The sequence below is a fragment of the Sinohyriopsis cumingii genome, chromosome 6 (assembly GCF_028554795.1).
Source record: "Sinohyriopsis cumingii isolate HCF-2022 chromosome 6, ASM2855479v2, whole genome shotgun sequence".
Lineage (NCBI taxonomy): Eukaryota > Metazoa > Mollusca > Bivalvia > Unionida > Unionidae > Sinohyriopsis > Sinohyriopsis cumingii.
Window position 1 is genome coordinate 93,943,595 of NC_142966.1, and position 27,018 is coordinate 93,970,612.

The following is a 27,018-nucleotide window of genomic DNA, read 5'->3' on the forward strand; positions in this document are numbered from 1 at the left end:
AGTGCTTATAAACTCATCATCTTCACAATGAATATACTAAAATTGATACAAGTGTGCTCAATCAGTCAAGTAACAATACCATACTACACAGAAACACAATTGTGTCAAATACTGAACAGCTAATGTACTCTATCTCTCTCTGTCTCATAAAAATCATATAAAAGTATCTAATATTGTGATTTTTGATCAATTTATGAAATAATTTTATTGAATTTGTAATACACCAATACATACACAAAACTGTTTTGATCATTGATGTTCTGAACATTTGGTTTAGATTCTTAATTATATAGCAACATATGGCTATTGTTGCTGCACAGGTTTTGTGTGTTTATTTATGGTAGTTATGGTCAGTCTTAAACATAAACATAAACATAACTTTTCAATGAAAACAAAAAATGTCAAAGGTAATCAGCTGTACTTATTGTAACTATTAGCATCATTTTGAAACAAAAAGACATATTTCTACATAGTGTACTATCATTGATAGTGTTTTTACTTTTATTAATTTATTTTATTTGTTTCTATTTGATTCAAATTATTTTGTGACATCAGGCCATGAACATTTTCATTGTTCATTTATGTTCTCTAATTTTACAGCTTGGAAACAAATCAGACATGATATCTGCCAAGTTACAGGAGGCAGAGAGACACCTTGATGAATTCCAAAATAAGTATGATGACATGATGCAGCTTAAACCTGTAAGTTTTATTAATTTTAGTATTATTGTTGTTATTTTGTTTTGGTAACTCCCTTTCATATTGGCAGTCAGACAAATATATGTGTGTGTATGGAGATATAGATATATATATATATATATATATATATATATATATATATATATATATATATATATATATATATATATATATATATATATATATATATATATATATATATATATATATACATATATATATATATATATCCACACATACAACATACATACATAATACTTTTGGCCAAAAAGTTTACCTTCAGTTACTTAAAGGAATGGACCAATCAGAGGATGGGAATCACATGAACATGTAAACTTTCATTATTCTGTTCTCCTGTCAGAGATAATACATCATTTACATTGTGGCATTTAGCAATAAATTTCAGTTAATTTGTTTAGTACATAGCAGGAACTATCTAAATTTAGCAGAATTATTGGATTTAAACCGGAAAAATGTTAAAGCTACACTCTGCAAGGGAGATTTACCTGCTGATATAACTCTCAAAGAAAAGCAAAGATGGCAACCATCCATCCTTGTCTTTATTATATAAAGAGTACAATCCAGAAAAATGTAAATGCTATTTAATGTCAAACTTCTATGTGACAAATGTAAATGCTATTTATGTCAAGTTCCTGTGTGACAAATGTAAATGCTATTTATGTCAAGCCCCCATGTGACAAATGTAAATGCTATTTATGTCAAGCTCCTGTGTGACAAATGTAAATGCTATTTATGTCAAGCTCCTGTGTGACAAATGTAAATGCTATTTATGTCAAGCCCCCATGTGACAAATGTAAATGCTATTTATGTCAAGCTCCTGTGTGACAAATGTAAATGCTATTTAATGTCAAGCTCCTGTGTGACAAATGTAAATGCTATTTATGTCAAGCTCCTGTGTGACAAATGTAAATGCTATTTAATGTCAAGTCCCTATTTTACAAATGTAAATGCTATTTAATGTCAAGTCTCTATTTGACAAATGTAAATGCTCTTTAATGTCAAGCCCTTATATTAGAAATGTAAATCCTGTCAAAGTTATAGCGCCAATGTAAGAAATGCAAATGCTGTCTAATGTCTCGGTGGCCAACTCCTTTATGTGTTTTATAAACAGCATTTATATCAGATATTCAAGATCAATTGATATATAGACTACATAGATTTAAATTTTGTTGTAACTTTACTGAAACTACAATCATTAATTGGCTGATTCCAAAAACAAACAAAAGAGGTTGAACCTGGCCATACCCACCTGAACCCTTTGTTTTCAGACAGTTTTCTTGAGAATTATTCTCTTTGCCTCAATGTTTTAGACATTAAAAATATCATTATTTCATGTCAACTATGATCTTAGGTTTAAAATGGTATTTTACCCTGTGATGTGTAAAGAGAGTCTCATAGGTTATCTTGTAATCATATGATAATGTTAATATACAATTCTTTTTAACTGTTTATAGTTTCATCATGGGATTTGTAGGATCTGTGTCATTTATCTGGTGATATAATGCAGGATAAATCTGGTTAGATCTATCAAGTTGTGTCTTCCTAGTAAAAGACTTGAATGTGATTTTGTAGCCATTTATCCCAGATTTTCCTTTTCTTAAACATAATAGTCACAAAACAGGATGGCTTTACATTTGAGTCAGCTTCTGCTTACATAACCTACTGATGACCCACTTTTCTATCATAACCTACTGATGACCCACTTTTCTATCATAACCTACTGATGACCCACTTTTCTATCATAACCTACTGATGACCCACTTTTCTATCATAACCTACTGATGACCCACTTTTCTATCATAACCTACTGATGACCCACTTCTCTATCATAACTTACTGATGACCCACTTCTCTATCATAACCTACTGATGACCCACTTTGCTATTATAACCTACTGATGACCCACTTCTCTATAATAACCTACTGATGACCCACTTCTCTATCATAACCTTCTGATGACACATTCTCTATCATAACCTACTGATGACCCAATGCTAGTCTTCATTACTGTGGTCAGGTTATCTCTTGAGTTTTCAAAAATGATAGTTATGGTAGGATGTTAGTCTGTAATTCAAAAAAAATTCTGGATAATCTCATCATCTTTGACCTGAGACCCTTTTAGTCCTTGAACTTTATTACCACTGCTTTTTCTAAAAGACAGATGCTTTATCCCTGAAGTATTAGTAGTCTTTTTGTGAAATGACTTTTGGTGTTTAGTATTGAAAGATTCTGTTGTAATTTTGAAAAAAAACACAAGTCAGTTTACTACCGATATTATTAATTTTAAATAATCAGTTCGGTCTCAGATTAAATTAGCATCAATCAACTATTGTAGGCTGTTATAATGTAATTATTCCAGATTATATATAGCAGAGATGTAAATAAATTGTGAATGTTCAGTCATGTCCAGTGTACTTATAGTTTGACCAATCTAATTTATCTGGACAATTTTAATCCTTGTCAGTGGATCTGTCTTTATAAAAGGTTAGTAAGTGTAGCATAGTAATAAAGTGATCTCTATAGTAATAAAGTAATCTCTATAGTAATAAAGTAATCTCTGTAGTAATAAAGTAGTCTATGGTAATAAAGTAATCTCTATAGTAATAAAGTAATCTCTATAGTAATAAAGTGCTCTTTATAGTAATAAAATAATCTCTATAGTAATAAAGTAATCTTTATAGTAATAAAGTAATCTCTAGTAATAAAGTAATCTCTATAGTAAAAAAGTAATCTCTATAGTAATAATGTAATGTCTATAGTAATAAAGTAATCTTTATAGTAATAAAGTGCTCTTTATAGTAATAAAATAATCTCTATAGTAATAAAGTAATCTTTATAGTAATAAAATAATCTCTATAGTAATAAAGTAATCTTTATAGTAATAAAGTAATCTTTGTAGTAATAAAGTAATCTCTATAGTAATAAAGTAATCTTTGTAGTAATAAAGTAATCTCTTTAGTAATAGTCTATGGTAATAAAGTAATCTCTATAGTAATAAAGTAATCTCTACAGTAATAAAGTAATCTTTATAGTAATAAAGTGCTCTTTATAGTAATAAAATAATCTCTATAGTAATAAAGTAATCTTTATAGTAATAAAGTAATCTCTAGTAATAAAGTAATCTCTATAGTAAAAAAGTAATCTCTATAGTAATAATGTAATGTCTATAGTAATAAAGTAATCTCTATAGTAATAAAGTAATCTCTATAGTAATAAAGTTTGCCTTTATTAAATTGTTTTGAATTGTATTTCTATTTTTATAAACATATAATCTCTGCCAATTTCGGTTCATTCAAAGCAATTCAATATATTTAATGCATAATTGCATGGCAAAAAATGCACAGCAGGGTCAAAAGGTCAAAACCAGTTACTTGGACAAGATGCCACCTGAAGCATCTTCGTTGACTTAAAAGTGTTTAGTTTGGTTATTTAAAAAAAGATGATAGAAACATCTGTGGATAGCTTTAAACTTTTCATTTGAAACATGTAAATTTTATTACAATGTGATATACATTATTTTTGTTTGTTGCCTTTTTTGACCACTAATAAATATTTGTGAGTGCTGTAACATCAGCAAACTGCTTAATTTCAAGGGAGGGTGGAATGGGAATGTCACACCAGTAACAAAGCTTCTTTGCCTGAAAAATGTATGTCAAATTTATTTTCTGAGCACCTTGTGCAGTGGTTGGTTAAATATTGTAAGTCAGAGGTTACTAGTGGACTTTCTCAATCACAAGGTTTGTTAGTTGATTTCATGTTATGATGCTATATGTCATATAGATTTGTCATGAAGATCAGACATTTTTTAAATAGCTTCAAAACTTGTGAACTCAAAGATAATTGATTAAGGTAGGATATTTTGGAGTTCTTTTTAATACTTTAGTTAATTTATGGGGTTCTTTTGTGGCTCATTGCTGGAAACTCTTTAGTTAGTAGTTGATACTCATATTGTTTCAGATGCAGATCCTAAAAACCAAGGAGATTCCACAGTTACAGACCAATATGAAGAAAACCAGTGAGGAAATAGTCCGACTGAAGAACAAAATTCTAGATGTAAGTAAGGGTGTAACGATATACCGATTTACCGGTAAATTGCGATACAGAATGCCTGAAACGGTATATCGCGATACGAGTTTAGTAATACCGGTATACCAGTTTTATTTTCTTCACCAACATTAGCCAGTCCATAACTAGCTTTGAGCACACCAATGTCTTTTATTAGTCTTAACATAGTTACCAAAATGGCGGCTTCTGTGTATGAGCTAGTGAAGAACCCAAGAGCAAAGAGTTCTGTTTGGAATAATTTTTCACTAAAATGGGAGTTTGGCACTAATACAATTGACAAAACTGTCGCTGTGTGTAATATGTGCAAAACTGAAATCAAGCACGCAGGCGGTACGACGAAACTCTCAACTCATTTACAGCATCACCATTGATCATTACTTTCCATAAGTACTGTGCAACAGAGTGACACAACCTCTAACGCAACAGTCGAAGGTTCCATTAAAAGCGTACATATTGTTTCAGATCGACAACCAAAGATTGCTGTTATGCTAGGTGCACAGACTAAATACAAATCTTCATCACCAAGGTCCACAGCTATCACTCGTGCCATTGCTAGCTTCATCGTTCACGATTTGCGGCCATACAGTGTTGTATCAAACAAAGGATTTTTAAACATGGCATTGGTGTTAAGTAATTAGTCTCTCAGGTTCCAACCAAGAAAGGTTGGGAATCACTGATATTATTAATTTACTATATTATTCATTTTTCTAATCAAAGTAGGATATTTATCAATGTGATAATTTGTGATTATGTGTTGTTTTTCTTGTGTTTATCCCTTGTCATGTTTTGTACTACAAGAAATGAATCGTTAGATCATTTTGATTTGAAGACTTTCTAATCAGGCAAAATAATTCTACAACTTTTTTCCAGTATTTTGTTTCTTGCTTGTAGAAGTTTTCACATGTTGATATAATTTTTATTTTCTAAACAAGTGATGTGATTATTACAGTTACTGGGTGTTTTGGTTGAATTAAAAGCAAGATGGTTTCATTTTCTTCTTCATATTTTATTAAATGCAAGGAAATTGCTCATTATTTCAGTACGAAATATACAATATCAACATTCCAGTCATAAATGCTATCAATGACCAATACGTATTGATACGTATTGCAATACAGACATGCCATATTGCAATATATTGCAATACATATTTTCCTGGCAATACTCAACCCTAGATGTAAGGCATATATTAGTACCCATCAGTCAGATGTTGTGGGATTAATAATTTAAGGAGGATTCTTCAAATTTAACTCTTGGTCAGAGACATGCCTTTAATCTTCCCAAAGTTCTACAAACAACTTTTGTTTCATTTCATGTATGCTGTTTAGCTTCATTTTAAAAGTATGGCAATCAGCTCCTTTTGACTGTTTTACAAATGTTATGGCCCTTAATCTCCATCGAATACGCATTTTTCTTGAGAGAACTTTAGCATCCACACCTTTGGTTTAATTTCAGGCATATTCACCGTGTAGTTACACTTTAAGAAGACCTTTGATTAGTTCAATGAATAAAAAAGACTTTTGACTATATTTTACAAAGTTATGCATTCATTATCCCCTCACTATCAAGGTTAGGTGAAGATAAAGATACAACATTTTGGTCATTTGTTTATTCATTTGTTGCTTGTTTGTTCATTCATCTGTTTTTGTATAATCTCAGTATCTTAGATACTGTTTCACCTGCATGTGAAAACTGTTGTATGGATGAATGGACTGATAATTTCATCAGCATGTTCTTGCTCAGATAACATGCCATTTTCTTTTTCTGGTACTTGGGCAGCTTCATTTGGGAAGTTGTTTCTCAGATGGTGTATAGATTGATCATATTTAATAATGTGGATGCTGACAACCATAACAAAAAGTAGGTCACTGTAACACAGTTCAGTAACTTTTGTATTTTCAGCTATTTGTTCATTACACCCAAATATCTTTGACCTGTACTCATGAAAATATCTGTGTGAGTGCATAAACAGAATAGAATAATTTAACAATACCAAAAGTAGCTCATTCTTACCCAATGTTTACACTTAGGTGACTTTATATTTTTGGCTATTTGTTCTATACACCCTCAATATCTTGGACCTTATTTCAGCTAGACTCATAAAAAGTGGTATATTGATGCATTTCAAATAAAGTAATTCAGTCATACCAAAAAGTAGATCACTTGCCTAATTTTCATACTTGATTAACTTTAATATTTTCATCTGTTTGGTTATACCAACAATATCTTGTACCTAATTAAACCTGCACTTCTGAAAAATCTTATGGTGATGGATCACATGTAGAGGAAATCAGTCATACAGAAAATAGGTCACTGTGATTTAATTTTTATACTTGAGTGACTTTTATATTTTCAGTTATTCATTCCTTACACCCTCAATATTTTGTATGCTATTTCACTTACAATAGTTCTTGTTGCTCTAGAAGCATCACAAGAATGAAGACTCATCCATACCAAAGCAGGTTACTTTGACCTAAATGTAATGCTTGAGTGACATTTTGTATTATCAGCCATTGATTTGTTATATCCCAGTATCTATAACCCTATTAGATTTAGGCTGATCAAATTTTTTGATGCAACTCCATAAAACATTTTATGTTGATGCATGTTAATGAGAGATATGTTGCAGTAATATATCTTTTTCTTTCCTCCACATGGTGGCCTATTTCTTAGGTTAGACTTACAATCAGTGTTTAACAAGTTTGAATCTGTCCAGACCAGCCTTGGTTAACTGCATTGCCATATCTTTCTGTAAATCATTTAATTCAGTGCCTTGGCATCAGTCCTCCATACCAGTCTGTATATTGCATGGTTTCTACTCCAGTGGGAAAATTGGAAATGGTCTGGAAAAAAAATTGTTTTTTCCTGACTAGGAAAGGCACTGTATTTTTACATAAATTGGTCAAAGTCTGTGATAAACCAGGAATTTTCAGCATCCACGTAAGATAGATCAACTGCAGAAAAAAAATGAGTTAAAAAAAATCATTAACTGAAAGCTAATTTAAATAGCTGAGTTAAAATTCCCAGAGTTGATCACAATTACTGAATAGGCCACTTAGACAAGTCTCAGTTGGCACTGTCTAGTCCCCAAAAAATCACAAATATATGGGAAGTTTCACATGTCCACAAAGATACATGTTAAAATACACATTTAATATCAGTAATGACAAAATAAAATGGGGAAGTTGTAATGTTTATACTGGCAGTCAGAAAAAAATGGTAGTGTGTTAGGAACACTACATTGGGAAAGTTTAAAACCATTTTATAAAGTGGTAAGCCTTTTGTATTAGGTTCCATGGACAGTCATTATTCCCAATTATGCAATATCACTATTTCTAATAAAGTTTTAATAATTCTTCTGTGAACTGGTTTAGATCATAAGCCACAGGTCTCAAAAAGTAACCACTGGCAATATTATCTCACAAAACACACACTAATCATTTAGGGCCCCTCAAGACTCTTATTTATGTAAATGATCTTCCAATACAAAATAATAAATCCCACAAGTTCAGATTTGTTTGCAGATGGTGCAGCCTTGTATACATCTGGTTCTGATACTGGCACTATCCAAAACAAGATTGGACTCTGACCTTATTAGGGTTCAGAGTTGGGCACAACACAATAAGATGGTAATTAATGAAGAAAAAACAAAATACATGATTTTGGGGACATTATAAAAACTGCTTAAGTTAGGGAATCCAGAATTTTTTTGGTTGCAATAAAATATCATAAGTTAGAAAATGTCAAATATTGTACGTGTCTGTATATAGTAAGTTACAGTGGAATGGCCATATTGACAAGTTTTGTAAAGCACTGTCATTCAAAATTGCCCTGCTAGGCAGAATAAATAAATATTTACCAACATAAGCTCACATTCCATACCATAATTTATATATTAGCATCAATGGATTACTGTTCATCTGCATGGGGTAACTGCCAGATCTCAGCTTGACAGGATTTATAAACTTCAGAAACTGACAGCATGTGTTATTTTACATGCATCTTTTGATTATTCACTTAAACAGGATTGTTTACAGAACTAAGATGGTTTGCACTGTGTATGAAAGAATTGATTTTCAGAAGGCAGTTCTTGTATATACATGGAGCAGCACCAGAGTATATTCAGGATTCTTTTTGCCTTATTCAACACCTTATGATGTAGGTTGCTATTCTTATTTTTGAACGAGGGCCGCAAGGGAGAATAATCATTAACTAAAGGACTCACCCGCTATAATAATAATAATAATAATAATAATAATAATAATAATAATAATAATAATAATATCATTATTATTATTATTATTATTATTACTTTCCCTCATGTTCAACATTATACAATGGGCTGATCCACGACTAGGAATCAAACCCACACCCTTGTGGTCACTTAATGAATCCATGACCATTCATGCCTTATAACAGGAACCATGTTATTATGAAGTGCATTATTGTAAGAGAATGCTGTAATAATAACTTTAGATGTTGTCAGTTAGGATGAAAACATATTTAAAACATCTGACACAACCTTGAAAAATCTATAAATTTGAGGGGTTGCCTTGAAGACACCTTGAATTTTCAAACATTGGTTTTATCATCAATTTGTTGACGGACTTTTTGGAAATTTTTCCCAGACTCCTTGAATTCATATGAGGGATTACAAAGAGTTAAAACTGAATAAAGTATATCACTTTTTAAATTAAGAATTAAGAATTTTCGTTTTTTAGTTTCCTAAAAAAATAATTAACAAGTAAATAAATGGAACAAAACTCCAGGGTGGATCAAATGCCACATGATACAGGCAGTTGTCAGATGGAGTAGCATCCCTTTGCTGTAGTGGTGCACTAATTAGTTATATGTTGTTTTCTTCGTTTTTGTACCTTTTTATGCAGTGATGGGCAAAATAACATATGGAGGATGTTGTTTCCGTAAGAAAATGTGCTTCTTAAGAGTCCTTGAAAAACAACCCCTGGAGCCTGTACAAACCAGTGCGTCTATCTTGACCATCAATATAAAATCAGCTATAGTGTAGACTTTGGATAATATTCTCTTGTTCGGTTTTAATTACATTTGTCCAAACACATATGGATCATACTACCAGAAAGAACTGCTGACTTGCAGAGTTTTCAAATATTTTGAAGCATATATGTATAACAAACATAAATTCTTTTTAGCTCACCTTGTTAGAACCTTGACACAGCAATCTCTTTGGTGTCTGTATGCATGTCCAATCCAAAAAAAAATAAAATACATTAACTTTGATGTCAAAGTTTTATATTTCCTTTCCTTTCAGTGGATTTTATTCCACCCTCTTCAGATTGGGAATATTACTTTCAGTATGGATTTGTCTGTAATCCAGCTAAATGAATGTTCTCATTGAAGATCAGGGGTGGAATTGACTTACAGATCATGACCAGTTTCTTGTAATTTATTTTTTTACCTGGAAAGCAATGTAGATAAGCCAATAGAAGGCCGCATATATGAATATTTTTTTATATTAAATACATAGCAGTAAGGAAAATGTGAAAAATTGTCAATTTAATGAGATTTTATATTGCTGGCTTTCATAAATAGGGAGTAAGTAAATCACATCAATTTAAGGATCATTTTGTATTTTATTGTTCTTTTCTTCTATCTGTCATACAGCTTGAGGATAAGTTGAAAGTAGAGGAGAACAAAGTTGCTGCAGCAAAGTCGATTCAGCATGACATTAGCATGATGGGGTTTTATTATGAAGAATTCCAAGAGTTCGATGCACAAATCAAGTCGTCCAAACTGGCTGGTGGTGGTGAGTTCTGTAAATTTGGTTTCAAATCATTTATGTAAATCAGAGAATGAAGGAACATACTTGTGGTAAAATTTTATTCTATTCATTTCTTGGATTTTCAATTGACCTCCTGAGACCATGTGTTTGATCAAATTTGGTCAAATTTGGATTCCAGACTGCTTTGATAATAAGTAAGATCAATGCATATTAATGAAGTTTACTTGCATCTAATTGGATGAACTTATTAGAACTCTGGAGGACATATTTTGTGTCCAGTATTGTTCATGTGTGCAATATTGGCTTATGTATTCTTATATATTATTGATCTTAGAAAAGTTTGATAAGGAGCAAGATTCATGCATATTAATGAGATGATCTTGCTTCTTATCTGCTCAGCTTGTTAGCAGTGTAGCAACTATATCACCTTTTTAAGTTGTGAGCTACGGTTATGCATATATACCTGGGGGAGTGTAGAGGGTGGGTATATATATATATATATATATATATATATATATATATATATATATATATATATATATATATATATATATATATATATACAGACACATACACAAACATACGTTGTGACTCCGATATAACATGGTTGTTATAGATTGAATCATGTTATAACTAACAAAGTCAGTTAGGTGTATGAAATGATGCAAGTACCGAGAAAAGATGGCCAGGAAGTGGGAGTAATAAAAGTGGGTGCAAAAATACATACTTTTGATTAAATGAAGGCAAAACTAGTTTGAAACACACTTGCATATTGACAACTAACATTTGTGTACTACAGTCCTTAATGCATTAAGAACTGTAGATGTGTATGAAAAAACCATAATTTGATTGTAGATCACGTTATCAAATTCATGTATCAGTTGCATCCCATTAAAGAAAATAAAAGTAACATATATAAAAAATGGTAGTCCTCATTTGATCTATATCCCATTGTCAGTAAACAATTCATAATGATATGGTTGCCATTAGCTCGTGGCTATAGTTGTTTACATGCTACATCTACATGTACTTAAACCTGCCTTGATTTTGGTCAGCTGGAGGCAGCTATCATCTTGCTAAGGCTATCCAGGGGATGAGGCTATTCATGGGGAAATGAAAAACAAATGCACAAATTAAAAAGTAACTTGATGGCCAGATTTCTATGGTTTCGAAAGATTGGAAATTTAATTTGCATTTTATGCCCCTGTTTGTAACGATCGTAAGCATAAATGTTTTTCCTGCCACGAGGAAACTTTAATGGCACAATAAACTTCTTCTGGTCACTTTGGAAAATGCAACAATCCATCAGATTTCATTGCATTTACTTAAGTTTTGTGCTGACTTCCTTTGATGAAAGCTGCTTTATTTTTTTTATTGAAGGATGTAGTTGGCTTGCTTTGATGAAGGGTGCATGTGTTATCGAAATTGTCGCTAAAGAACAACTTTGGAAGACCAAGCAAATGCCTGTGTGTTATTCTGGCAGCAACATCATATAATGTAGAACACTGATTGAGACTGATTTTTTGCTTAGTATTTATACAGAATAATTGTTGCTTCAAAGGTAATCAGTTTCCTTTGAAGCTTCAACAAAATTATTTTTTCTGGGTACATTAAAAAAGGTTGGACAGTTGTAGCTAGGCCAGTAGCATTGACTATCTGAGTGTGTCACAGTATACAGCAACCACTCCGGTGGCCTAGTGGTTAGAGCATCTGCCTCGGAAGCGGTAGGTCGTGGGTTCAATTTCCGGCCGAGTCATAGTGTTAGGACTGGTCGGGCTGGTGTCAGGATAATGTGACTGGGTGGGACATCATGATGCCCTAGTGCTAGACATCACTATAAACTGTCACACTGCAGACATCGTAGCAATATGACTGAAAAATTGTTAAAGCTACGTTAAAAATCCAAATCACACACACACACACAGAGTATACAGCAGGCCAGATGTCAGCATAAGAGGATTATGATGTAACAATGCGCTGTTTTGATAATAGGAACAATGGATAGATTCCAATGCATTTTATATCTAAGTTTGCAGCTTCCTTTGATGGTACATTTGAATTTGCCCACTCCATACCCATGATTATATATGTAAGTTTAAACAACCAACAATAATGTTGCAAAAAATAATCACCAGATGGTATATTTTGTTACCAATAAGGGAAAAAAGTTGCATTTTTTGACATTTGCAAAGCTCAGTGCGATCCCTGAATAAACTTTTTACGTTATTTTTTGTACTGTTTAGAAGAAAGAAATATTGTTAATTATGAAAGAATACATGTATTTGAAATTTCTGGAGCCATGACATGATCGTCTTATATTAGAATTCATACTTGATCTCTTCCCCAGAATGATAGCAAACTTTTACGTTATTTTTCATACTTTTAACAAGAAAAAATACATGCATATGAAATTTGGGGAGCCATGCCACAATCCTATATGTATATATTTTGTTAAGCTACGTGAACATGAACAAGATCAGGCCTACTTGGGCCTTTTATTAAAATTTAATTGGAAATTGAATAAGAATTTCTTGCTAAACCAGTGATGTTGTAAATTGTCATTAGCAGCATCAAGCTTTTTATATCCCCCATGCTGGTGACTCTTTGTTTGCAGAAAATTGATACCATGGTATATCTTAGTGTTACATATATTTAATTTTGCATTGTTTGTTAGGTTTTCTTAATTCATTATATAATATATACTATTGTTAATTGTATTTTGGACTTGTTCCTGACTGGAGACACCGATGTTTTTATTTAGTAAACAAATAATACATAGTTAATATTTCTTTGGGCTTAAATATTAGGATCATTATCTTAGTCTGAGTCAAGGATATAATGTTTATGTTCTTCATTATGATTTTAGTAACAGAGCTTGTCTAATTATAACTTAAATTGTTCACAAAATGAACTTTGTTCTACATCTTGGCTCTTCTTTTGTGTCTTAGTTTTTATGTAATCTTATTGCTTGAGAAATTATTCATTCTTGCTTCAGCATGTTTAGGCTGAATTAATCTTATTGTTGTTTTCAGATTTGATTATTGTGAAATTATTTATTCAAATTAGTATTCATTGGAAATACAAAGTGCTCTTAAATAATATTCTTGGACAGAAGCATTAATTTGGAATTAGAGTGAAATTCAAACAAAGACATCTTGGATTATATTATCATGATTAATTGGAGGAATATTAGTACATCATCACACTTAGGTTACTTCTACATTAGTACATTCAAGATTCCAGTTACTTGTACATTAGTACATTCAAGACTACAGGCACATCAATGCCTTCAGTGCTGGATCTTATTTTGAACACCACTGGAATTTAATTAGATCTTTATACATTAGGATTGGTGATAGAACTTTGTGGACTATTTGGAATTTAATTCATAGAACTGTAAGTTCTTTTTTAAATTTACACTTTGTATTCAAATGAAATAAATTATTTGTTGAATTTTACAAAACTTGTTTGCTTTAACTCTTTTTTTATCACTTAGTTTAAGACCATTGAATGTGTCAGTATAACACTTATCTTCTTTTTATCAAAAGTGAAAATTGTCAGCTATTGCATAGTGTAGTTATCCCTGCTTGGGAAACAATTTCATTTGATAATAGTTTCTTAAAAGCTTTTTTTTTCTATCTTGACTGTTTCCCAGTTCTATAAAAATAGACATAAGCATATTTATTTAGAGTCAGTTTGCATTTAGAAACAATTCATTGTATCCATTATAATGTGACCAGATTTTCAGAAGTGCATGAAATAAAACACCCTTCAGTGAGGGAGACATGATCAAACATGCAAGATGTCAACAAAGAGAACTTTTGCTTTTGTTGTTCCATATCCTGGGGGACAAGACTATATAAACAGGACAGTGGCCCAACTGTACCTTACTAATCTCATAATAACTTTTCAGATTCAGGAAGACTCCTCCAGGATGTTATCAGTGAAAAAGAGACTCTTCAGACAAAAGTGTAAGTTTGGTCATGAAATCACAGTAGAAATTGTGGAAGTTTGACATGTAAAGATGAATTCTGAGCCAGAAATAGAGACTTTACAATGAATATAATAATGCTGAATAATTTCCTGCTTTTGTTCATCATGCATGTCAATGAAAATATTGTACCTATTAAGAACTCTTTATTCCCTGCATGCAGTGATAATTGAACTGTGAAAAACAAAATGCAAATGTAAAGCTAATGCCATTGCATTAATTAAAATTTTTATTTGATCTTAAACCATAAGTATACAGAGCTATCTTAGTTTAACGCTTTCAGACAGTTTTCATGGTGACAGTTAATATAACTTTGCATAAAATATAGTGACAGACAAATTATTGTGCTACTGACTTTTATCAGTCGTGTGGAAGTCTGTGAAATAAAAGAACCACACAGACATAAGGTAGATACAGCTTTTATATATGAATGGTTTTAGTCTATAAATCAGTGAGTTAAATTAGGGCAAATGACTAAAAACAATCGGCCCATACAATCATGAGCTAAAATGTTATCATTTGGCTACAGCAGCATCAGACGCTGGTAGTCATTCCACTACTGCTGCATTAGTAGAGTGATCCCTGCAGCCAGGCAGAGTTGTGATCCACTACTGCAGCATTAGTAAAGTGATCCCTGCAGCCAGGCAGAATTGTGATCCACTACTGCAGCATTAGTAAAGTGATCCCTGCAGCCAGGCAGAGTTGTGATCCACTACTGCAGCATTAGTAAAGTGATCCCTGCAGCAAGACAGAGTTGTGATCCACTACTGCAGCATTAATAAAGTGATCCCTGCAGCCAGACAGAATTGTGATCCACTACTGCAGCATTAGTAAAGTGATCCCTGCAGCCAGGCAGAGTGATCCACTACTGCAGCATTAGTAGTTATAGAGTTAAAACATGTAAATGTACTGTAGATGTCAATATAGATGTAATATACTGTTTTTCAAATTATATTGCATCCCATACAAAATTTTCCACATGGATTTATCCAATCAGAAAGCACTTTACAGTGAGTATCCTTTAAATAATAAATGGAACAAATACTTATTAGAAAGCTCGTTACGGAATGGGACCGGATAAAGCATTATTTTAAAAAAAAGTTTCGGAGATGATATTAAAAAAAGGGTCCGTCTCGAGGAAAATCAGATACAGGTCAGGAGAAAATCGAAATTCTGATTTAAAACTGAAAACCCGAAAACTTGTTTGAGGGCAGTTAAATCCAGTTTAAGTTTAACAAAAATACAACAAGAACAACAACAAAATTTGATTTAAAAAAATATAAGAAGGAAAGATGTGGAAAGAAGTTATTGTGCCAAAATAAACAATACAATTACAGCTATCAGAAACAGGAAATATAAATGCTGCTGAAAATCATTCAAATTGTACAAGAAACAAAAAATAAATTTTATTTTATCTTATTGATATTTTTTACTAAAATGTCAGTGATATTACAATCACAAAATATCACTATATTTTTAGAATTTTTGACAAACTCTCAGTGAAATTTCAATCACAAATTCCCACTGATATTTTCAGAAATGTTGACAGAGTCGGTGAAATTTCAATCACAAAATTTCAGATATTTTAAGAAATTTTGGTAAAATCTCCAAAATACCATAATTTTAGTTAAAAAGGACATTTGAGTGAATGTCAAGAAATGTTCAGTGATTTTGCTGAAATTTCAGTCACATTTTCACTAGGGTGTGATTTTTGTAGAGCATATTTTAATAGGAAGCCAAAAAAATTACTTTCCAGAATAAACATCAGATAAAGCCCAAAATCCACCTTGCACCAAATTTTCTAAGCCCAAAGATTCATCCATGCTTGTACTACCAGATATTAATTTTCTGATCATGTTTACATTTTTTCTACTTTTTTGGTCATGTCTTTGTCTGTTTTTAAACATCTGTGGAAATAAAGAAAACTGACATACATGTGTTTCTTCAAATTTTTATGAGTATATATTCATCCTTCCATATCAGCTACACTGACATATACATGTACTGTAACTCCCACCAATATTTCTATTTGAATCAGGTAGTTTAGGTTATTAATTCTTCAGAGAGTATTTTCCATGATGCTATAATACATGAGCCTGCTTTCCATATGGAAAAAAGTGCTTATGGATTAAAGTTGCAACTTTATTCCATATGGAATTTTCACTTGCTGTGAAGTACTTATGGAATTGATATGGAATAAATTGTCTGATTCCATAAGTTTTTCAGTCCATATCTCATCCATACAGATTCCTGAAGTATTCCATATGGAATCCATGAGAAATTTCTGTACGGGATGAATTTGTATTGTGCTCCTTTGTGGACACATTTTTTATGTTCTACAATGATGCAGACTTAAGTCCAAGGACAAAAATGTCTATTACAACAATAGATATAGAATTTTAATGGAGAATAATTGGCACTATAGTGTGTCGGAAATGTTTCAAGAACAATGTCAATAGCATTTGTGTTTTCCTAAGTTAGAGTGTGTACTCATTTAGAAATACAATAGCTAGTGGCAATAACAAAATCTTGAATGAAGTGTTTCACTTTGCATGCTATTGTAATTCATCAATAATTGATTATTGGAGCAAATCGTTGTATTAATATTTTAAATTGGGGTATCTTGTGTGAAATTACTTGCTGTTTTGTCCTTGGATTAAGTCTGAAAGAAAGTTACTATTATTATTATTGTTATTATTATTAAAAAGACAATGTTAACAACTTTGTTTCAACTATCAGAGAATCTCTGACCCATCAACTTAGCTTAAAGTGGCAAAATCTGAGTGACCACATGGACGAGGTCCAGAATCTGAGTACAAGAATCAACTGTATTAGGGAGAAGATACTGGATGTTGAGATTGAATCACAGCAAATCAAACTGGAGAAGGACAAAACCACCCTTCTCCATGACAACGAGGTCCACAATCAGGAAATTGAGGTGATCATATTACAGAAGTCTTAAGTTCTAATAAAAATATAACATTTCCTTAAGCCACGAAATCAAGGACACAATTTATTGATAAAATATTATGGTTATGTTTTCAAACACTCTTATAATAGCAGTGTGTAACTGGTTCTGGGTAAAATTATGTTTATCTGTAATCCAATATGGTTCCACAGTAGCCATCTTCAAACACTTGCTATCACTATTCCTTTTTTATGAATGGTGGCATTTACCAGATTTTCACTAAAGCACTTCTTGCAGTATTTAATTGGTTCAGGTTGAAAAATGGTACAGATTTGACCACCAATTTATCTGCACTTTTTTAAGGTGTTTTGAAAACCAGACCTAATTGATTTTGGGCTCAAGTGTAAGGGCCATTACCTATATTTTATACTTCATTGAGCTAATGAACACAGTTACTTGTACATATAAAAGTAACTTTTGACTAAACTTTGAATTTAGTCATATTCCAATAAACCATTTGATAGTCAGCACTCCGACATTGATAATAAGGTCCAGGATCCTGACTCATGATTTTAGATGTACTGGCTTGTGAGCATGTCCTCATAATACAAACAGCCATTGCTGTGACATTGATATTATGGTCCTATGATGACACTGATATTTTGGTCCTATGATGTCATTGATATTATGGTCCTATGAGGACATTGATATTTTGGTCCTATGACGTTGATAATAAGGTCCTATGACATTGATACTAAGGTCCTATAACACTGATAATAAGGTCCTATGATGACACTGATATTTTGGTCCTATGATGACATTGATATTATGGTCCTATGATGACATTGATATTATGGTCCTATGATGACATTGATATTATGGCCATATGACATTGATATTATGGTCATATGACATTGATAATAAGGTCCTATGACATTGATAATAAGGTCCTATGACATTGATACTAAAGTCCTATAACACTGATAATAAGGTGCTATGATGACATTGATAATAAGGTCCTATGGCATTGATGATAAGGTCTTATGACATTGATAATAAGGTCCTATAACATTGATAATAAGGTCCTATGACATTGATAATAAGGTTTTATAACATTGATAATAAGGTCCTATGATGACATTGATAATAAGGTCCTATGATGACATTGATAATAAGGTCCAGGATCCTGACTCATGATTTTAGATGTACTGGCTTGTGAGCATGTCCTCATAATGCAAACAGTCATTGCTATGACACTGATAATAAGGTCCTATGATGACACTGATATTTTGGTCCTATGATGACATTGATATTATGGTCCTATGATGACATTGATATTATGGTCCTATGATGACATTGATATTATGGTCATATGACATTGATAATAAGGTCCTATGATGACATTGATAATAAGGTCATATGACATTGATAATAAGGTTTTAAGATGACATTGATAATGAGGTCCTGTGACATTGATAATAAGGTCCTATGATGACATTGATAAGAAGGTCCTATGACATTGATAATAAGATCGTATGACATTGATAATAAGGTCCTATGATGACATTGATAATAAGGTCATATGATGACATTGATAATAAGGTCCTATTACATTGATAATAAGGTCCTATGACATTGATAATCAGGTCCTATAACATTGAAAATAAGGTCCTATGACATTTATAATAAGGTCCTATAACATTGATAATAAGGTCATATGATATTGATAATAGGTCTTATGATGATATTGATAATAAGGTCCTATGATGACATTGATAATACAGTCCTATGATGACAATGATAATAATGTTTTATGCCATTGATATTATGGTCCTATGATGACATTGATTTTAAGGTCATTTGACATTGATAATAAGGTCCTATGACATTGATAATAAGGTTATATGATGACATTGATAATAAGGTCTTATGATATTGAAAATAAGGTCCCATGATATTGATAATAAGGTTCTTTGATGACATTGATAAAAGATAATAAGGTCATAAGATGACATTGATAATTAGGTTCTATAACATTTATAATAAGGTCCTATGATGACATTAATAATAAGGTCCTATGATGACATTGATTATAAGGTCCTATGTTAACAATGATAACAAGGTCCTATGACATTGTTTATAAGGTCCTATGTTATTGATAATAAGGTCCTATAACATTGATAATAAGGTCTTATGACATTGATAATAAGGTCCTAAAACATTGATATATAAGTCATATAACATTTATAATAAGATCCTATGATGACACTGATAATAAGTTCCTATTAAATTGATAATAAGGTCCTGTAACATTGATAATAAGGTCCTATGACATTGATACTAAGGTCCTATAACACTGATAATAAGGTCCTATGATGACATTGATAATAAGGTCCTATGGCATTGATGATAAGGTCCTATGACATTGATAATAAGGTCCTATAACATTGATAATAAGGTCCTATAACATTGATAATAAGGTCCTATGACATTGATAATAAGGTCTATGACATTGATAATAAGGTCCTATGACATTGATACTAAGGTCCTATAACACTGATAATAAGGTCCTATGATGACATTGATAATAAGGTCCTATGACATTGATAATAAGGTCCTATGATGACATTGATATTATGGTCATATGACATTGATAATAAGGTCCTAAATGACATTGAAAATAAGGTCCTATGATGACATTGATAATAAGGTCATATGACATTGATAATAAGGTTTTAAGATGACATTGATAATGAGGTCCTATGACATTGATAATAAGGTCCTATGATGACATTGATAAGAAGGTCCTATTACATTGATAATAAGGTCCTATAACATTGATAATAAGATCCTATGACATTGATAATAAGGTCCTATAGCAGCAGAGGGGGCGAATCCGACAACTTTTTAGACAAAATTTGATTGAGGCTTTAAAACGACAAATAGAGCCTTCCTTCGAAATCTCACTTTTCGAACAAAAAAAAAATAAAGTCTCCGTTTGGCAAATGGAGCCTTAGCGTTTTTTACTCGAAAACGCTATATTTCGCCACAACATCTCGTTGGTGTTTTCCCGTGGTAATCATCGGGCGTCCCGCGTCGATGTCATCGCCCCCTCTGCTGCTATGATCTTACAAACAGAGTGATCACTAACTCCTCCTCTTGTAGGTCAATTAGGTTATTTGACTGATCGGTGATTCTAAAATTAATTCTCGTTAAAAACCGATCATGGCATCGCATATAGACCGGATTAATCGGACTCTCAATGATCAAAAATCCCGGAGGGGCTGTTGGTGAAAACGAATAAAGGATATATCCCTGTTGAGCCTGATTTGATTGCTTGGTATCTACCTGGTAACTTCCTTCGATAGCATCACACACTAGATTAATCGCTATCACCGATGCAATATTTACGTTGTATGGAGCAATATGCCTACCACCATCTCCGTTATCGTATCTGAGGATAGTTGATGGGGGGGCGTCCGCGGGTGGATTCTTAGGCCATCCTAGTATGGTTCTTATTGAACTGTTATAAATATCAACCATATACCCCGGTGTGCTTATTTCAATCGTCGACGATAACGTCGGTTCATGAACCGTAATAGCGATTTTTGATTCTTTTCCTGTGATCGATTTTATCCTGCGTTGAAATTCTTTATTGATTTGCTCTATTTGGTATGACCCAGTTGGTATTGTAACCTCCTCCCAGTTTGGGGTCCCATCGGGTTTATTTGTCCGTGCAAAAACCAGCGAGTTATTAGGTTGTTGTCCGTTAAATGCGTCCGCTCGGATATTAGGCCAACTGTGATATATTCGCAATTTTGCCAGCGCTATTTCCTTCACTGGAACCGGTGATGGAAAGTTCACACTGAATTCGGGTTTCGTTGATGTCACTGATATCATACTTGTTTGTACCGGAGTGGTGTTCTCCGCGATCCGTTGAAGCAACTGAAACCCTTCGGGGTTCAGCGACATTATTATTATTCATTGTCTTTAGTGTCTAATTTCAGCAACCAGGTGGTTCCGGCTTCCAGTTAAAAATCCTCGATTTTTGACATCGCGGAGCTATACAACTGGACCATCGTGGAGAATTCAACATCGGATACGAACAAATTATCAATCGATAATGAGATCAACCCGGATAATTTCGAGTATGCGTCGGATACTATTTGATGTTTTACTGTATACTCGTTGAGTTTTTTCTGAAAACACGATGATATCTTTCTAGTGATTGCGTTGGCGACTCCAGCAACTGTTGTCATCGCGGAGACAGCGATTGGAACAGCAATCGGGGCTATCGTGGTCACCGTGGATAAAATAACACCGGTGCCAGCTACTATACCCGACACCGAGTACACGACCGCGTCGATGGCGGTTATTTTACGACGGTATTTTTTTATTTTTGCACGGTATTGTTCGGAAAGTGTTTTTAAGTTCGCGGAGAATTCTTTTGCGGTATCGAATCGATATTGATGTGACGTCGGTGATACCTCTGATTCAATTACCTTGGTGGTCATTTTATTCTAAAAGAGCTAGTGTTTTTAATTACTTAGATTCGCTACAAATTCCACATACCATGTGATGTTTGCCCGGGCTAAATTTCCATCAACGGCATAAATTGTAAACTGTTCAGTTGCGTTCTTGTCTATAATTGTTGATATTGTATTGTTAAACCCAGATGAACTCGACGATAATATATTAAACTGCATCATTGAAACCAGTGTCAATCGATAAATGCCCTTAACAGTTGCGGTAGTATTTACTGTATTCTGTGTAGGAGTCCAATCGAATGATCCATGCCGAATTGTGTATACTGTGTTGATGATGTTCTCATGAGGAATTTTTATTTTTTCGAATTGCTCTGCTACTCTCGGTAGTCCGTCTTTAATCGCTTCAACATCAGTTCCGATTATTTCTATTCTCCGCAAATTCGCGTCTATATTATTCTTGTTCGCTGCAACCCTAGTAATGAGTATATCTATTTCCTGTATATGCGCGTCCACATTTTTTTTGTTCGCTGCAACCTTAGTAATGAGTGTATCTATTTCCCGTGTATGCGCGTCCACATCTTTTTTGTTCGCTGCAACCTTAGTAATGAGTGTATCTATTTCCCGTGTATGCGCGTCCACATCTTTTTTGTTCGCTGCAACCTTAGTAATGAGTGTATCTATTTCCCGTGTATGCGCGTCCACATCTTTTTTGTTCGCTGCAACATCAGTTTTGACTGTTTCTATTCTCCATTCATGCGCGTCTATATTATTCTTGTTCGCCACAATATCAGTTTTGATCGTTCCTATTCTCTGTTCATGCACGTCTATACTTTTTTTATTCGCTACAATATCAGTTTTGATCGTTTCTATTTCCCCTGTATGCGCGTCTATATTTCTTTTGTTCGCTGCAACATCAAGTTCGATTGTTTCTATTTCCCCTGTATGCGCGTCTATATTCCTTTTGTTCGATGCAACATCAGTTTTGATTGTTTTTATTTCCTGTCCATACACGTCTATATTTCTTTTGCTCGTTGCAACATCAGTTTTGATTGTTCCTATTTCCTGTGTATGCGCGTCTATATTCCTTTTGTTCGCTACAATATCAGTTTTGATTGTTTCTATTTTCCGTCCATGTGAGTCTACATTATTTATGATCGTTGCAACATTAGCGCCGATTATTTCTATTTCCCGTTCATGCACGTCTACACTCCCTTTGTTCGCTGCAACATCAGTTTTGATTGTTTTTATTTCCCGTCCATACGCAGTGATATCATTTATAGTTGTTGTGATTTCATCCAGCTTGGTATTTTTTTTACCAAAGAATTTATCAAAGTTGTCATCGATCCTGTTAACATTTTTTCGTAACGTGTAAAATTGGCCCGACAGCGTTGTAAACTCCGAAATAGTATTTTTTATTGTTGCAAGATTCGGTTTGGTTACCGTCGGGGTCCCGAAAAAACTAGCGGTAGTGAGCTGTATATCGGTGATAGATTTTTTCACCTCGGTGGCAGATTTTTTCACCTGCGCGTCGAGTTCGGTCACCGATCTATCCAACCTTATAAAACCGTCTTTGACTAATGTTACCGCCGAAATATGTTCACCCGGTTTGAGTCGTCCGTCGCCGGTATACAACGCGATAGTGTCCTCGGCGGCATCACGCTGTCGTGTTAAAACATCATCCAGCGACACATTACTGGATTTCAATTTACCCTGGCGGTCTTGAAATACGACTATTTCACCTGGGTCAACACTGGTTAAATTCAACGTATCGGCGATTTCATCCTCGATTAGTTTTTTTATGTCATCGGTGGCGAGCGTTTCCGTGGATTCCTTCAGCGCCGAAACCGGTCGTCCCCAAATATCAATCATCGTTATTGTAAAAAAAAACGGCGTTTCTAATTAACCCGCCGGGCCTCTACGACCCCACTAGTGTATTCGTTTACAACTACATGAGGTGGTTTTCGCGATGATGAAATCGCCGCAAGTACGTTTAATACCTCACGGCCACATATCGGTGGGTCACTTAATCGCTGTGTTGGCAACGTGGAATAAAACGCCCGGGCTGAACACGCCCGGATATACCGCATGAACTCTTTCGGCGGAGCTAACCCGTATGAATCAAAATAGACGATCGCACGCGGATCAATCGCGTATGCAACCCAATGAGTTCCCGCTCCGGAGGACCCAACGAGGTTAATTATGCCTGTTTCAGTATTCCTTGGTGCCGCCGGTAATTGATCCCTCATAAAAACACCTCTGAAGTTTTTTATCGCTAGCGCGTTTGCGGCGTCTATTAAATCAAAATTAGACATTGGAGTCATAGACTCTTGCATTAATAAACGGTTCCCGGTAGTCTTAGACCCTTTCCCGAGTACCATGAATACGGGGTTCCCGGTAGTCTTAGACCCTTTCCGGCTACGGGTCGTTTTTTTTTATAGCCTTTCCCGGTTGCCTTTTTCAATGCCATTCCCGCCGCGGTACCAACGGCTCCTAACGCCGCCGCCTTAGCCACTGCTGGTGCGGCCGCGGCAATCAACGCTGGAATCGCGGCTAACAGCGGAAATATCCCACCGGTCTTTTCCATGTTTTTGATCGCTGCGGCCGAAAAATCTATTTGAACACCCTTTTTATTCTTCATCGCATCATTGAAATGTTTTATTTGACGCGCCGTCAACGATATCTTATGATTACCACCTGCCATCTGTGACGGCTTCAGCGTTATTGTGGTCCCGCATTGTTTAGCCGACTTTGATCGTAATTTCTTGACTTGACCATCAGTCAACTCTACACTGACGACACTATACGACATTTTATTGTAAACGCGTTTGTGCTTTCAATTACATGTTTTCCACTGGCGCATCAATGATTCTCATTCGTCCACCAACACCTTCTAGCAGCATTGATTTATCGCTGAGGATGACAGCAACCGCTCTGTAATTAACACCACCCGGGGCTATACGAGCTCGGAAGTGTATATCAACGACGGACTGTCTCGTTAAATCAAGATGTTCCAACGAAAAGTAATAAATCGGATACAGGTTTTTAAAATCAAGTTGCGATATTTGCAAACCAGTGTCGACGTTTTGATCACGACCCATGTATGACAGCAATCGATGATACACACGTGCGACATGGTTGTCGCCGTAATTAAGCTGTATATCCTCGGATGGTTCCTGTTGTCCGTTTATTCTCAGCGAAACATCCCTGACTCCTAATTTATCAAATATCATATGGCTGCGTTCTTGACTGCCCAATCGTTCCCTATTCTGTAGCGCTATAAAAATATGACGCGGGGCTGAAACACCCTGTTTTGATGCCAGGTGCCATGTAAACGTATCGGCGACGTTATCCTCTTTAGCATCAGTTGTTACCGCTAGCCAACTCAACAACGATTTTCCTCCCTGTTCCATAAATGCTAACAATCGTGCTTCCGTGGTAACTGATGGAGTCAGCACCGGCATCCACAATGCCATTTTAGTTAAAATGACTTTACCGGCAGCGACGCCAGCAGCATGCCATATTGCATTGTTATCATCACCCCTTCGCGTCAGCGCGATTGTATGCTTAGCCCCATAGATAACCCTCCTGACATTTCTGCAGAATCCAAATATGTGATGGAGTGGAATCGCGCATGAAAACTGTCGGCGTGGTCTTTGCAACATTGTTACTCGTGCTGCGAATCCCATATTGTAATTATCGTTAAGACTTTTTATAACAGTGAAATTAGCGTCTGGTCCTGCTCTGCGGTCTGGGTTATTTGCTTCAGCCTGTGGGTTAACTGCGGTATCTCTTTCCACCAGCACGTTAACGTATTGAAGATGATCAGCGTTATCGGTGGTGTCCTTCGCAAACATCATAGATGGGCCCGTCGATCTCGTATAATCGTCCGAGTATCTCGCCAACCCAATTATCGTCGTTGCAACATCAACCTCGCGTTCTATTGATTCAATTTCTCGCCCGTCAATAAGATATCTGGCGCTCTCAAATAACGCCATGATACCGTTGTTAACGAAGCCAACTCGAACACGATGGTCATCTGCGTATGGTGCATTATCGGCGGTATTTGTCACGAGTTCTCCCTCAATTTCGATAAACGCTTCACATGGCAGAAAGTATCTACTGGTATCTTGGACTTGAAGTTCAATTCGCGATCGTAGGTCGGGTTGCGCTGCATAATAAGAATAATATTGATAATCACGGACAGAATCATCCCTGCGCACTGGGGCATCCATATCAAACGCGGGATCAGCGGTTCGCGCAAACATTCTATTATTTATCATGTTGATGTTTTCAATTGCGATTTTCTTTGAATTCTGTTTAAGACCACTCCCCCGCTATTGTGTTCATGGGCGCGTTGGTGGATGACTGAGCCGCCAACGACTCTAGTTTTTCTTCCACGGCGTTATTTATTACTTTACTGACATTTGCAGGCATCACCGTCGTTGATGGCATCACCGGTGGTTTCTGTTTTTTTCTCCTGGATTTCACCAACGACATTAGTTTGTCCTTTGCTGCAGAAAGCGCCTTTCCGGCAACATCTCCAATGGCACTAATACCCTTATCACGAATAACATCAATAGCCTTCATTCCTAATTGTTTGGCTAACGGCGCTACTTTTGGAGCCATTCTTGTAAATAACCCCGCAATGGTGCTACCGAGACCATCTCCATAGTACGCGCGGTAAACAGGCAATCGCGAGTTTACCACGTAGACGAGTACTGGTTTATCATGGTTGTAGTGTATGATCATCCTTATTAAAAACACCAGTTTTCCAATTAATCATCCACGAGTTCGTCTATGAGCGTTCGATATGAATTAATGTCTATGATACCACCTGCAAATAACCGCTTGCAAATATCAGCGGCCTCATTGATTATTTCCGTAGAGTTATTTCCGGCTCGTTTTCCTCCGATTAGTACCTCTAGCCGTGATATATCACTGAGAACACTACCAGGACAGGTAACACTAGCGTTTTCAACTAGACCACTACCACTTGGATACCCCTCTCCGCTTGTTTTTTTAGAACCAGCTTTTTTTTGATGTTTTTCTCGGACTTCTTCTTTTTTCTGTTGTAGTATTTCTTGTTGTT

The 27,018-nt window shown here is 34.6% G+C and overlaps 1 protein-coding gene across 2 annotated transcripts in view; it reads left to right on the forward strand.

Moving 5' to 3' along the window:
* The window catches only part of LOC149797465 (DNA repair protein RAD50.L-like), a 240,693-nt gene that overhangs the window by 141,921 nt on the left and 71,754 nt on the right, over nucleotides 1-27,018 (forward strand). For both annotated transcript variants that reach the window (XR_016421828.1, XM_089962273.1), the window contains exons 25-29: nucleotides 601-702; nucleotides 4,678-4,773; nucleotides 10,426-10,567; nucleotides 14,457-14,514; nucleotides 17,274-17,472. Coding sequence is in view for 1 of the 2 variants with exons in the window: in XM_089962273.1 (XP_089818399.1) it covers nucleotides 601-702; nucleotides 4,678-4,773; nucleotides 10,426-10,567; nucleotides 14,457-14,514; nucleotides 17,274-17,472 (597 nt within the window). In the remaining variant the exon portion in view is untranslated. The remainder of the gene's footprint in view (nucleotides 1-600; nucleotides 703-4,677; nucleotides 4,774-10,425; nucleotides 10,568-14,456; nucleotides 14,515-17,273; nucleotides 17,473-27,018) is intronic.